General features: G+C 33.7%; 1 protein-coding gene across 1 annotated transcript; it reads left to right on the top strand.

Moving 5' to 3' along the window:
- Positions 1 to 7,847: 7,847 nt before the first annotated feature.
- PPDPFL (pancreatic progenitor cell differentiation and proliferation factor like) lies at positions 7,848 to 12,078 on the top strand. Its single transcript, XM_033126458.1, has 5 exons — positions 7,848 to 8,001; positions 8,309 to 8,421; positions 9,943 to 10,020; positions 10,123 to 10,219; positions 11,176 to 12,078. Exons 2-5 carry the CDS (start codon positions 8,367 to 8,369, stop codon positions 11,186 to 11,188), a joined length of 243 nt encoding a protein of 80 aa, XP_032982349.1. The 5' UTR covers positions 7,848 to 8,001; positions 8,309 to 8,366; the 3' UTR covers positions 11,189 to 12,078.
- Positions 12,079 to 12,845: the final 767 nt, after the last annotated feature.

Below are 12,845 nucleotides of genomic sequence, written 5' to 3'. Positions count from 1 at the left end.
AACACCATTTATTGAACAGGCTGTCTTTTCTCCATTGTGTTTTTTGCTTCTTTGTCAAAAATTATCTGTCCATATTTATGTGGTTTTATTTCTGGGTTCTCAATTCTATTCCATTGGTCTATGTGTCTGTTTTTCTGCCAATACTATGCTGTTTTGATTATTGTAGCCCTGTAGTACAAACTAAAGTCAGGGAGTGTGATACCTCCAGCATTGTTCTTTTTTCTTAAGATTGCTTTGGCTATACGGGGTCTTTTGTGGTTCCAAACAAATCTGATGATCTTTTGTTCTATTTCCGTAAAAAATGCCATTGGGATTTTGATGTGGATTGCATTAAATCTGTATATTGCTTTGGGTAATATGGCCATTTTAACTATGTTGATTCTTCCAATTCATGAGTATGGAATGTCTTTCCATTTCTTTGTGTCTTCTTCAATTTCTTTCAAAAATGTCTTATAGTTTTCAGCATATAGATCTTTCGCTTCCTTGGTTAAGTTTATTCCTAGGTATTTTACTTTTTTTCCTGCAATTGCAAAAGGAATTGTTTCTGTATTTCTTTTTCTGAGATTTCATTGTTAGTATGTAGGAATGCAACGGACTTTTGTAAGTTGATTTTATAGCCAGCCACTTTACTATGTTCGTTGATTGTTTCTAATAGCTTTTTGGTGGAGTCTTTAAAGTTTTCTATATATAGGATCATGTCATCTGCAAAGAGTGACACTTTAACTTCTTCATTCCCAATGTGGATGCTTTTTATTTCTTTCTCTTGCCTGATTGCTCTGGCAAGGACTTCCAACACTATGTTGAAAAGCAGAGGTGATAGGGGACAGCCCTGTCGTCTTCCTGAACGTAGAGCAAAGGGCTCCACTTTTAAACCATTATTTATGAGATTAGCTGAGGGTTTCTCATATATGGCCTTTATTATGTAAAAGTATTTTCCTCCTATACCTATTTTATTTAGTGTTTTAATCATAAATGGATGTTGTATCTTTTCAAATGCTTTTTATGCCTCAATTGATATAATTATATGGTTTTTGTCCTTTATTTTGTTCATGCAATGTATCACATTGATGGATTTGCAGATGTTGAACAATCCTTGTGCCCCGGGGATGAACCCCACTTGGTTGTGATGAATAATCTTTTTAATGTATTGTTGTATTCGATTTGCTAGAATATTGTTTAGGACTTTTGCATCTGAATTCATCAGAGATGTTGTTCTGTAGTTTTCTGTTTTTGTGTTGTCCTTACCAGGTTTGGTATCAGAGTAATGTTGGCCTCATAAAATGAGTTAGGGAGTACTGTCCCTTCTGCAATTTTTTGAAACATTTTGAGCAGGATTGGTATTAGAACCTCTTTGAAGGTCTGGTAGAATTCCCTAGTGAAACCATCTGGTACAGGAGTTTTATTTTTGGGAAGATTTTGGATGACTGATTCAATTTCCTTACTTGTGATCGGTCTGTTTAGATTTTCCAGTTCTTCATGGTTCAGCCTAGAAAGTCTATATGTTTCTAAGAACTTGTCCATTTCTTCTAGGTTATTGAATTTGGTGGCATATAGTCCTTCATAGTATTCTTGGATGATCCTTGTATTTCTGTGGTGTCCGTGATAACTTCCCCTTTTTCATTTCTGATTTTGTTAATTAGTGTCTTCTCTCTTATTACCTTAGTTAGTCTAGCCAATGGTTTGTCAATTTTGCTAATCTTTTCAAAGAACCAGGTCTTTGTCACATTAATTTTTTCTATTGTCTTTTTATTCTCTATTTCGTTTAGTTCTCTCTGATTTTTGTTATTTCTTTTCTTCTGCTGACCTTGGATTTCATTTGTTCTTCTTTTCCTAGTTCTTTAAGGTGTAACCTAAAGTTATTTATTTGGGATTTTTCTTATATCTTGAGACAGGCCTGTAATGATATAAATTTCCCTCTTAAAACTGCATTTGCTGCATCTCAAAAATTTTGGTACGACGTATTTTCTTTTGCTTTTTTTTTTTTTTTTAATTGGGGTGACAATTGTAGGATGTATTTTCATTGTCATTTGTTCCTATGTATCTTTTGATCTCTCCTATAATTTCTTCTTTGAACAGGTCGTTCTTTAAAATTATGTTGTTTAATCGCCATGTATTTGTGTTTTTTCCTGCTTTCTTTTTGCAGTTGATATCCAATTTCAAAGCCTTATGATCAGAGAATATGCTTGGTATGATTTCAATCTTCTTAAATTTGCTGAGGCTGATTTTATGTCCCAATATATGATCTATCCATGAGAATGTTCCATGTACACTAGAAAAAAATGTATAGTCTGATGTTTTAGGATGAAGCGTTCTATATATGTCAATTATGTCCATTTCATCAAATGTGTCATTTAGGGCTGCTATTTCTTTATTTATTTTCTGTTTGGATGATCTATCCATAGTTGTCAATGATGTATTTAAGTCCCCTAGTATAATTGTGTTTTGGTCAATTTCTCCCTTTAGTTCTGTTAGGAGTTGCTTGGTATATTTCAGTTCTCCCTGATTGGAGGCATAAATATTGATGTCTGTTATGTCTTCTTGTTGTATAGTCCCCTTCACCTTTATGATATGTCCATCTTTGTCTCTTGTTCCCTTTTTCACCCTTATCTGTTTCATCTGATATCAGTATAGCTACATCTGATTTTCTCTGGATACCATTTGCTTGGAGTGTCGATTTCCATCCTTTCACTTTGAGTCTATGCTTGTCCTTGAAGCTGAGATGTGTCTCTTGGAGACAGCAAATGGTTGGGTTTAGTTTTTTGATCCAATCTGCTACTCTGGGTCTTTTTATTGGTGAGTTCAGTCCATTTACATTTAGGTGATTATTGATATGTGAGGATTTCCTGTCATTCTATCTTTAGTTTTCTGGTAATGCTGTGTCTCCATTGTTTCTTTGCCCTTTTGTTGTCTATTATTTCTGTGTGGTGGTATTTTATGATGTTTCCCTTTGTTTCTTCTTTTATTACAGTATATATTTCAGTTCTGGATTTTTTTTTGAGTAGTTACCCTTAAGTTTACGTAAAAGAAAGTTTGATATTTAGAGTATTCCATTTTGTTCAGCATGCTTACTTTCTCCATTCCCATATTCCAGTTCAGGCCTTTACTCTCCCCCTTTTTATGGTTTGGTTGTCACAAATTGTCCCTGTTGATGCTAGTCGAATAGTCTCCTGTAATATTTCTTGTAGTGTAGGTCGTGTATTGGAAAATTCCCTCAGCTTCTGTATGTCTGGAGGGATCTTTATTCCTCCTTCATATATAAAGGATATCTTTGCTGGATATATTATTCTTGGCTCATAATTTCTCTGTTTCAATAGTTTGAATATTTGGTTCCATTCCCTCCTGGCTTGTTGAGCTTCTACTGAGAAATCTGATGATACTCTAATGGGCTTTCCTTTGTAGGTTACCGTCTTCTTTTCCTTGGCTGCCTTGAGGATTCTTTTTTTGTTTTTGATTTTAGACAGCTTCAATACAATGTGCCTTGGAGAAGGCCTGTTGGGATTGAAGTAATTAGGTGTTCTATTGGTTTCTTGCATTCGAGGATCCAGTTCTGTCCACAAGTTTGGGAAGTTCTCATCGGCTATTTGTTTGAATATAGTCTCTGTTCCCTTCTCTTTTTCTTCTCCTTCTGGTATGCCCATTATTCTTATATTGCTCTTTCTGATGGAGTCAGAAAGTTCTTGTAGAGTTCTTTCATTTCTTTTAAGTCTCAAGTCTCTTTCTTCTTCCATCTATGTCATTTCCAGTTTTCTATCTTTGATGTCACTGATTCTTTCCGCCATCTGGTTAACTCTACTTAAGCTGGTTGTTTCATTCTTCATTCTTCTATTGAGTTCTTAATCTCCAGAAATTCTATTTGGTTCTTTTTTAAAATTTCAATCTCTTTGGTAAAATGCTCATGTTGTTCTTTGATTGCATTTCTGAGTTCATTAAACTGCCTTTCTGTATTTTCTTGCATCTCGTTTAGTTTTTTCACAACTGCAATCTTGAATTCTCTGTCATTTAAGTCACATACTTCCATATCTTTAAGTTCCTTTTCTGGAGACTTTTCACTTTCTTTCTGAGCTTTCTTGTTGCCTTGGTTATTCATGGCAATTACTGATTTATTATTTCTCTTCCTAGACATCTACAGGAGTGGCTTTTGCAATAGGTTGATAGGAAGAGTTCTTTCTTTTGTTTTCCAGTACTCGTTGATAGATTGTTTTATTTTCTCTTCGACTGTAGCCTTTTTTTCTCTCTCTCACACAGTAGTGCTATGTTTTCTCTGCACTATTCCACCTTCTCACACAATGGGTGGATTCCCTTGGAGATGGGCTTCTCCTCTGTTAATAGTTTGTCTGGGTCACAGGGCGCAGTGTCTTTGTGGGTATGCAGAGATCTTTTGAAGTTCCAAAGCTCTTCCTGCACCAGATTCAGAGCCCATATGTTTCAGCAGTTCTGTTTACTCCTGTAGGGATCCGCCGAGATAGGTGGGGCCAGGGGTGGGGTGAGTTGTGATAGGTGGCCCAGAGCAATGGCACCGAACCACCACCATAGCCGGTCCTGCTTCCACAGCTCCCTCCCTGTTGCTGGAGCTAGTTGGGCTGTGAATCTGTGTCTGCTGTCCACAGTTCTCAGAACAGCAAATATCCTGTTCTTTTGATCTGACAGTGCTACTGTTCCCGCTTCTAGTACCGGGCACGTGGGGGTGGGACGAGCTCTGGGAGGGTAGGGAGGGGGCAGGTAGTCCTAGTGCCTAAGGATTCCATTCTCTTCTTGGCAGTGAGGGCTTAAACCACCATTTTCAGACTTCTTCCCTCAGTCTTTTCTTTGCGGTCTCTGCCGTGAACATTGGCTTTAGCCATGTTATATGCTGTCCCCTCAGCCCTGTGTGCCATAAGCGGAGCCCTAGAAGTCTGAGTTCTTCCCTCTCCTGCAGCTGCGGTAGTTCCGGGATGCATCGGGCTCAGAGTACTGAGCTAGGTCTGCGTCCTGCGCACGTGGCTCCGTCTCCACACTTCTCCCTTCCCTCCTCCCCCACTCGCACGATTCACCCATCTTTAGATGAATTCAGTACTGGGCCTCTTCGTCTTGCCTGTCTGCTGTGCAGGGATTCCTTTGTGGAGTTATAGTTGGTCGATTAGGAATGTACATTCTGAGTACAGTACAGAATAATAAAGCAAATTCTATACTTAGACAAACCCAGCACAACTGCAGAATGGGCTTGTTAAAGAATTTAGAGTTGAATACTATGGTAATAAAAATAAGAATACTTATTCAAAGAGTAAAATAAAATAAATAAATAAAAATGCAATATTTTGTTCTAGAAGGGTGGAGAGATAAAGGTCTATAGAAGAAGTAAAATGTGGTTGTATATAAACCATAAGATGATTAAAAACAAGTTGAAATGCATGACTAATTCCAACAAATGTTAATGGACTAAACCCATATTTTTAGAAAGTGAGTTTGTATGTAAAATTAGGAAAAACAATACAGCTAAAGGGTGCATATAAGTGATTTCTAAAATAAAATAGTACAGTGAGTTGAAAATAAAGAGATGCAAAATGATATACTTTGTAATTGCTTACAAAAAAGCTGGTGCAGCGATATTTATATTACACCAACTAGAGCAGAATTAAAGTATTAGTGCTGATAAATGACAATAGAAGCAGAGACTACAGAGAAGATATTATATTCATGGTTTGTGTGCACATAGTTTCAAAATATATGAAAGAAAAATTGATATAATTAGATGATGCAATCACACTAGAGACTGGTAGATCAAGCAGTGACATTTGTAAGTATATAGATTATTTGTTTAACAAAATTAAGTAACACAATCTAATGAATATATATAAAATAATGATTGTAAGTAGTAAATGAGAATGTTTATTATTCTCAAAGATACAGAAAATCAATGTGGAAGGTGCGACAGCTGTCTGTCCCAGGAGTTGGACCTGGGCCAGAATGAAGGTTGCTTTCTGTAAAGCTCCCTTAGAGAATATCTGATAGTAATTGATGTTTATTTTGACATAAATCAGCCCTACATACTCATTTGCCTCCTGCTATGTGCTGGTTGTTGTCCTGACCTGGTCCAGCATGTAAAATAACTTGAGTTCCTGCTAGTATTCACCTATCACTGTCTGTAACTGTTTCCACCCCCTTTACCCTGTATAATTCTCTGGTGCCTGCCAAGCGATGTGGGGATTTATTTCAGCTTGTAGCTGCCAAGACATACCTCCTATGTAAGTTTCCCTTAATAAAATCTATAAATTAATAGACTGGAATGACCAGCCTATTTTTACCAAGGTAGATTTTCAGTCTTGGGGCTTTTCTGTGGGTCTGCATGTACTAACAACCATTTCCAAAAACTATTTCAAAGAATGAATAAAAATCAAATATTCTCTCTTGACAATACAGTGCAGTGAACTTATAAATCATCAGTGAAAAAATAGTTTTAAAAAATTATACATTTTAAAAAAGAAAAGTATCCTTAAATAATTCAAATGTGCAAGAAATATCATAATGGCAGTTACAAATTATTTTGAAATAAATAAGATTAAGAATAATCCGAAAGTAAGTAAAAGGAAGAAGAATAAAATCAAGACAGAAAATAATGAAATTTACCACCCAGAGTTAGTTCTCCTTCCATCACCATATATTTCATCCTGTTTACCCTCATCTACCGTCCACCCCCTTACCCTCTGGTAACCACTAAACTATTGTCTGTGTCTATGAGGTTTTTCTTTTTCCTTTATTTAACTAACTCTGGGTGGTGAACACACAATGTGATATATAGATGATGCGTTACAGAATTGTACACCTGAAACCTATGTAACCTTATTAACCCTTGTCACCTTAATAAACTTTAATTAAAAAACAAAAATAATAATAATGAAATTTAAAACCAAGAAACAAAAGAAAGAACCAAATAGTTCTTTGAAAGAACTAATTTAATAAAGTTCTTTAAGTTAACAAGAAACTTCCATCAAAACTAATCAAGAAAAAATGAGAAAAAGCAAAAGTAAATAATACTAGCAACATAAAGGAGCCATAACCAGGTGGAGATCCATAATGGCATACTAAAATAAATGTTTTAAATAAATTTTAACCTAGCTGACATGAGTAATTTTATAGTAATGTTACATTATCAAAGCTGATTTAAGCTGGTAAAACTAATAGTTAACCAAATAAAGAACAAATGAGAGAACTCTATCAATGTAGCTAGGAACCACATTGGATCCATAGGTAAACCAAGTCAATGAAATGATAGGATAGTTTATATGAGGAATAATACTAAAATTAGTATAGAAAATTGACTTTTATATCAATAAATAATATTAATATAGTGTGATAAAATCACATAATTTCCAATTATACCCATGACTTCCATGTATTGTATCATTCTCACTGGAATTTCTGACTCATTGTTCTTCAGTGTTTCATGTTCTTCATTGTTCTCTGTGACCCTGTGACTCTGTCTTGCATTAATGTGTTTGTGGGTATGTCCAATCCCCCCAGCTGGCCTGAAGCATGTCTATGGTGTCTGCTATGGAGTCCAGCATGGTGCTTTTTCCCAGAATGCATGATGTATCCAATTCTGAGAGGATATGTAGCTATAACCTCCTTCCCTGTAGAAAGTAACAGTCATAAGGTGTGACCTTACAGATGACAAGTGCAAAACAACATCTGTGCCAAGTCTGTCCCTGGTGCGTGCAGCCCCACCTGGCATGCTGTCATGGTCAAGGGCAGAGAGCTTGCCCGAAGTGCCTCTGGCTGGCTGTGTGCCCAACTCACCTCTGTTCACCCACAGCTCAGGTTTCAGACTTCTAAATATAAGGTGTGCACAGGAGTCCTAGGCCACACTCACAATCACTGCACAGTGTCTCCTGGCCTGCTGGGGAAACACAGTCTGTCCTGGATCACCACAAATTGGTTGTTTCAAACTGTGCATTTTCTGAGAAAATTTTTGAATCACCTTTATTTAAAAAAAAAAAAAAAAAACAACTTGGAGAAAACAATTAGGTGAGTGACTATATCATGGCTGTGTTAATATTTTTTCTCTGACCTTTAGGTTTATTTTAGATGAAATAAGTTGTGAACATTGTTGGTAGTAGTTTACATAATTTTTTTCCTTGCTTTTTCAAATAAATATACTCATTGATTGCATTTTTGTTTATTGCAGTATATTTGATTATAATTTTATGTAAACTTTTCAATTCTTTTTATCAGATATTTATTACATGGTATTAATTTATCTTGCTTTGCAAAAAATATTTATATGGGAAAAAAGGGAAACTCTATGTTGTTAATATCAACCTCTCTTTTCCAGTCACTGTTTCTCAGACTGCTCTTCACAGTCTCTCTGGTGGTCTCTCACAGGGAAAGCAATGGCATCGGTACCTTCTATTGGTTGCCTTCTGGCCAAAAATCAGTATTATCGAAGTAAGTTGTATCATCACTAGAGGATATCCCTAGGGGATTATTTGAGGTGATGTCTATAGGATATTAGTAACCTATGTATCATGACTTGGTCAGAAATTAAGAGAGAAGACCAACAACCATTTGTGATCATGAAGGAAATAGGAATAGAACCCATTTGAGACCTCTCTGAATCAATATTATCAAGGAAGTCTCATTTCTTTGTTTAAGTATGTTATGTTATATGGATGAAAAGATTAACACTCATAAATGAGTTAAAATCAGCTTATATTTCATAATTATGTTTAATTTCAATAACTTTAATTTAATAGGATACATTAACTAATGACAATTTTGTAATACATTATCTATATTTCACATTGTGTGTTCATCACCCAGAGTCAGTTCTCTTTCCATCACCATATATTAGATCCCGTTTACCCTCTTCTAGAACCCTCCTCGCCCCTTACCCTCTGGTAACCCCTAAACTATTGTCTATGTCTATGAGTTTTTGTTTCTTCATTTGTATGTCTTGTTTTTTTTTGGTTTTAGTGTTATAGAATCATACACCTGAAATCTATGTAACTTTACTAACAATTATCATCCCAATAAACTTTAGCTAAAAAAAACCCTGACAATTTTACATAAATAAAATAATATTTATTCCTTAGAAAAGCAGGGACAGCATGACTATGCTTCAGGGATTTTCTAATTTCCATTTGCTGCTGTAAATAATAGGTCAGCATTTATCACTCCAGTTTTATTTTTATCTATCCATCTGTGAGTATTCATAGCTCAATAGAAAATTGTAGCTTCTTAAAGAAAATTCAGAAATTTCATTAAATAAAAGTTAAAACCAAATTATCACATTGAAAATATGCCAGCAACGTGTAAAAAATTCTTATTTCAAGGTTTGTTTGTAGCATAAGAAATATATATTGGAAATATATATTGATTTATTCTTTTTATAACAAAGTTAAACTATGCTTATTTACTTAGTGTTATATCGACAGAAGTTTTTTTTATATTCTGATCTTTTAAAAGATGTACAGATTTCAAATACAAGTATGGTAAGACAAACTGTTATTTTAAAAAAATTCCTTTATTTCTAAATTCGATAGCTTTTTAGGTTATGTAAATATATACACATACTATATCTAATGTGGTACAATAATATTTATTTTTCATTTTGTATTTCCTGAGATTTTTAATTTGACAACATATATAACATTTTAAATTCTATACCTATATCTATGGTATCTATGCAGAGAGACAGAGAGAGGAAGGAGGAATAGGAGGAGGTAGAGAGAGAGAGAAAGAGAATGTCTACCATGAAAAAGAATAAACTATATCAATGAAAAATGCAATATAACTTATTCTGGAAGAATTTTTAATTGATTAATAATTTATTCAATTAATAAATTCATGAGCCAGAAGTAAATGATTTCAAACTATGTGACTTGAGAGTTTAGAGATAAATAAATAATATGTGAATGCTTGCTTATTATTTATTTGTTAATTGATTATCATTTTGTTCCCCTGTAGAGGCCAGTATTTCTTCAATTAGCTCTCTAACTGGTTCTGACTCTGCTAATTTCTTAGATGAGGACAAATCCCTGCAAGGTATTTGGTTTACTTCTTATCAGCACCACCTTCATTATTTTCTTTTGTTTTTAATATCTCAAATGTGTTTTATAAGAGAGTAATAAAAGTTTTATTTGATAGGGTTACCCGAAGTGGCAGATTCCACCTGGTGGATTAGATCCTTTTTTCATTCTGAATCTGTGGTTTCTAATGTAAGAAAAGATCTGTCTACTAGTGGGTAAGTTGCAGTTTTTTCTGATGAGGATATTTCTTACCTAGTGAATGAAACAATGCATGTCATAATTATTAAGTTAACCAATAAAGACAATAGTTGTTTCTTGAAGATGATGAAGGCTGTGATATAAAGAATATTTGTGGGATGGTGAGGGAGAAAACAGTAGCTCCCTCATTCTAGTTAGCCATCAGTCAGATCGTGAGTACTCTCATTCCATCACTAAAGTGTGATTGAAAAGTCATATGACAATTTTTATCATTGTTTTGGGGGGATAGATTGGGAATCAGAGGCAGGGTTCTAAATGTGTTTTTTTAATACTTTCAGGAAGCAAATAACTATCTACTTGCTGTCCTAAACAACCTAGTTTTGTCCCACTGATTTTTTTTACAAGAAGTTATTTCATTTTTTAGATAATGACTAATACTAATACTACTAATAATGACCACCTACTAAATGGAATAAAAAGAATAAACAATGGTGGCATTTATAGACTCTAGTGTTAAAACATAAGAGTTTTAATATATTTTCCACATATAATAAATTTAAAGTAGAATGAATTAAATAAGACTAATTTTTGAAAAGATGTACTCTTTACTCTCTTTATCAAGTATATTGATTTGAATTATCTAGGTAAATGTTTCACTTATTTTCTACTTTACGACTATAAAGGCAACCTAACTTACAGATAAGCATTTCTCAGCTAATCATCTTTGTATTGCAATACAATGAATGTTGTTGTAATAACTGTCTATTTTTTAATTAAATTTATTGGGGTGACATTGGTTAATAAAATTATGTAGGTTGCAAGTGTACAATTCTATAATACATCATCTATAGATTGCATTGTGTGTATGTACATATATACAATGGGATATTACTCAGCTATAAGAAAGATGAAACAGTGCCATTTGTGACAACATGGATGGATCTTGAGTTTAACAACTGTCTATTTTATACAGCACTAATTGTTGAGTCTAACAATCAAAATGACTGCACCTGCTGAAGTGCTAAAAATGTGAACTACACCTTTCAGCACTCAAGCTATTCCAGATGACTCTTCTCCATTTAAGAAGACAAAACCTGCCCGAGATCTTATTTATTAAACAAGATCACAGAAGCCACCCATAAAAGTTCAGACATTTTCCTCAATACTAAGATTATAGCTGTAAATGGCATCAGCTTCATGGAGAATATTAGTAATGTTTTGAGAAACATGTGCCCTTTTAAAGTAATGAGTCTTCAAATGTAGTAACCTTTTCATTATCCATATTATTTTCCAAAAAATATTTCAAAATTATTTTTTTTAATTTTCAAAAACTTGTTAGACTTGCTTTATGTCTGTTATTTATTATGCCTTAAAACTGAAGCAGTGATGCCTAACATAACGGTTTAAAGGCCATTGGATTCAAACATGTAAAAGAGTTGCAAAATTTTTATTTTTAATAATGAACATTGGAAATAGCAAACATACCCATTATCTATTAAATATGTTATTGCACATCTAACAAATTGGTTATTGTGTAGATTTTAAAATTCATGATTATAAACAATATTTAGCAACACAGAAAATTATGATGATGCAAAGTTCAGTGAAACAAGCAGGATAATCTATATACGTTGTGGTTTTAGTTAAAAGGAATATATGCATAAGACTATTATTTAGTAAAACTACTAAAAGGGAATACAACATAATAGTAAGGGTGGTTATTTCTGGAGATGGGATTATGGGTGATTTTCATTTTCTTTTTTACATTTTTTCTGTATCTTCTCAAATTTTTTGATGCAACCAATTTTGTGTATAATTAGAGAATACTTAAATGTATTAAAAAAAGAGCACTGGAAATAAATTTTCTGAATGTGAATATTTCCTACATTGGGTAAAATATTTCTACTTTCCTCAATATTGGGTAGAAAATACTTAATGAGTTTCAATTTTAAAGTTTTTATATACTGCTTGCAAATATTTTTCAATATAAGATGTTATGCTTAGAAATTAGAAATACTGAACTCAGTCAGAGGTAGATATCACTACAGTGTTTTGTGGCTGGCATTGGATTAAACATCCTGTAGAGCACACATGATTGCTTATTAGTAAAACTGTTTTCTTATCCAACCACATAACCATGAAAAAATATCAAGACTGATTATTCTCAGTGATGGACACTACTGACCATTTATTACTCTTTCCAAACGGCACATGCATTCCTTTAATTTTGTGGCCCTCTATCACTTTCCTGTCAATGAAGGGACTCAAATATCACTTTGGCTCAATACCATATCATTGTTTGCATATTCCTTATCTGGTGGTTGCTTGCATTTATAATTTTTATATATTTGTAGAGGCCAATTAAATTTTTGGATTACATATCTCACTTGGCTTTAGTCTAAACTTAAATTATATTGATTAAAGATTGATATTTTTCTAAACAGAAAAATGTGGTAAAACAAAATGGTAAATTTTAAGATATTTTATTTTTACTTTAAGGTTATCAACAAATTCCTTTTTACATAAATCCTTGGTCTATGTGTAAGCAGATTGCTTGTTTATGTTATTTGAGAATTTCCCAAAAGTGTCAAAATTCTTGCTCATTCAAAATAGTGCTACTGTTGCTGAAAGTTATTGTTTAAA

This window comes from Rhinolophus ferrumequinum, chromosome 14 (assembly GCF_004115265.2).
Source record: "Rhinolophus ferrumequinum isolate MPI-CBG mRhiFer1 chromosome 14, mRhiFer1_v1.p, whole genome shotgun sequence".
Classification (NCBI taxonomy): Eukaryota; Metazoa; Chordata; class Mammalia; order Chiroptera; family Rhinolophidae; genus Rhinolophus; species Rhinolophus ferrumequinum.
The sequence above is the reverse complement of the archived record's forward strand: the minus strand, read 5'-3'. Positions and strand labels throughout refer to the sequence as shown.

Coding starts and splice junctions, on each gene's coding strand:
- PPDPFL (XM_033126458.1), top strand. CDS start 8,367: ATGGCATCGGTACCTTCTATTGGTTGCCTTCTGGCCAAAAATCAGTAT. Junction 8,422..9,942: donor CAAAAATCAGTATTATCGAA/GTAAGTTGTATC, acceptor GTTCCCCTGTAG/AGGCCAGTATTTCTTCAATT. Junction 10,021..10,122: donor TGAGGACAAATCCCTGCAAG/GTATTTGGTTTA, acceptor TTTATTTGATAG/GGTTACCCGAAGTGGCAGAT.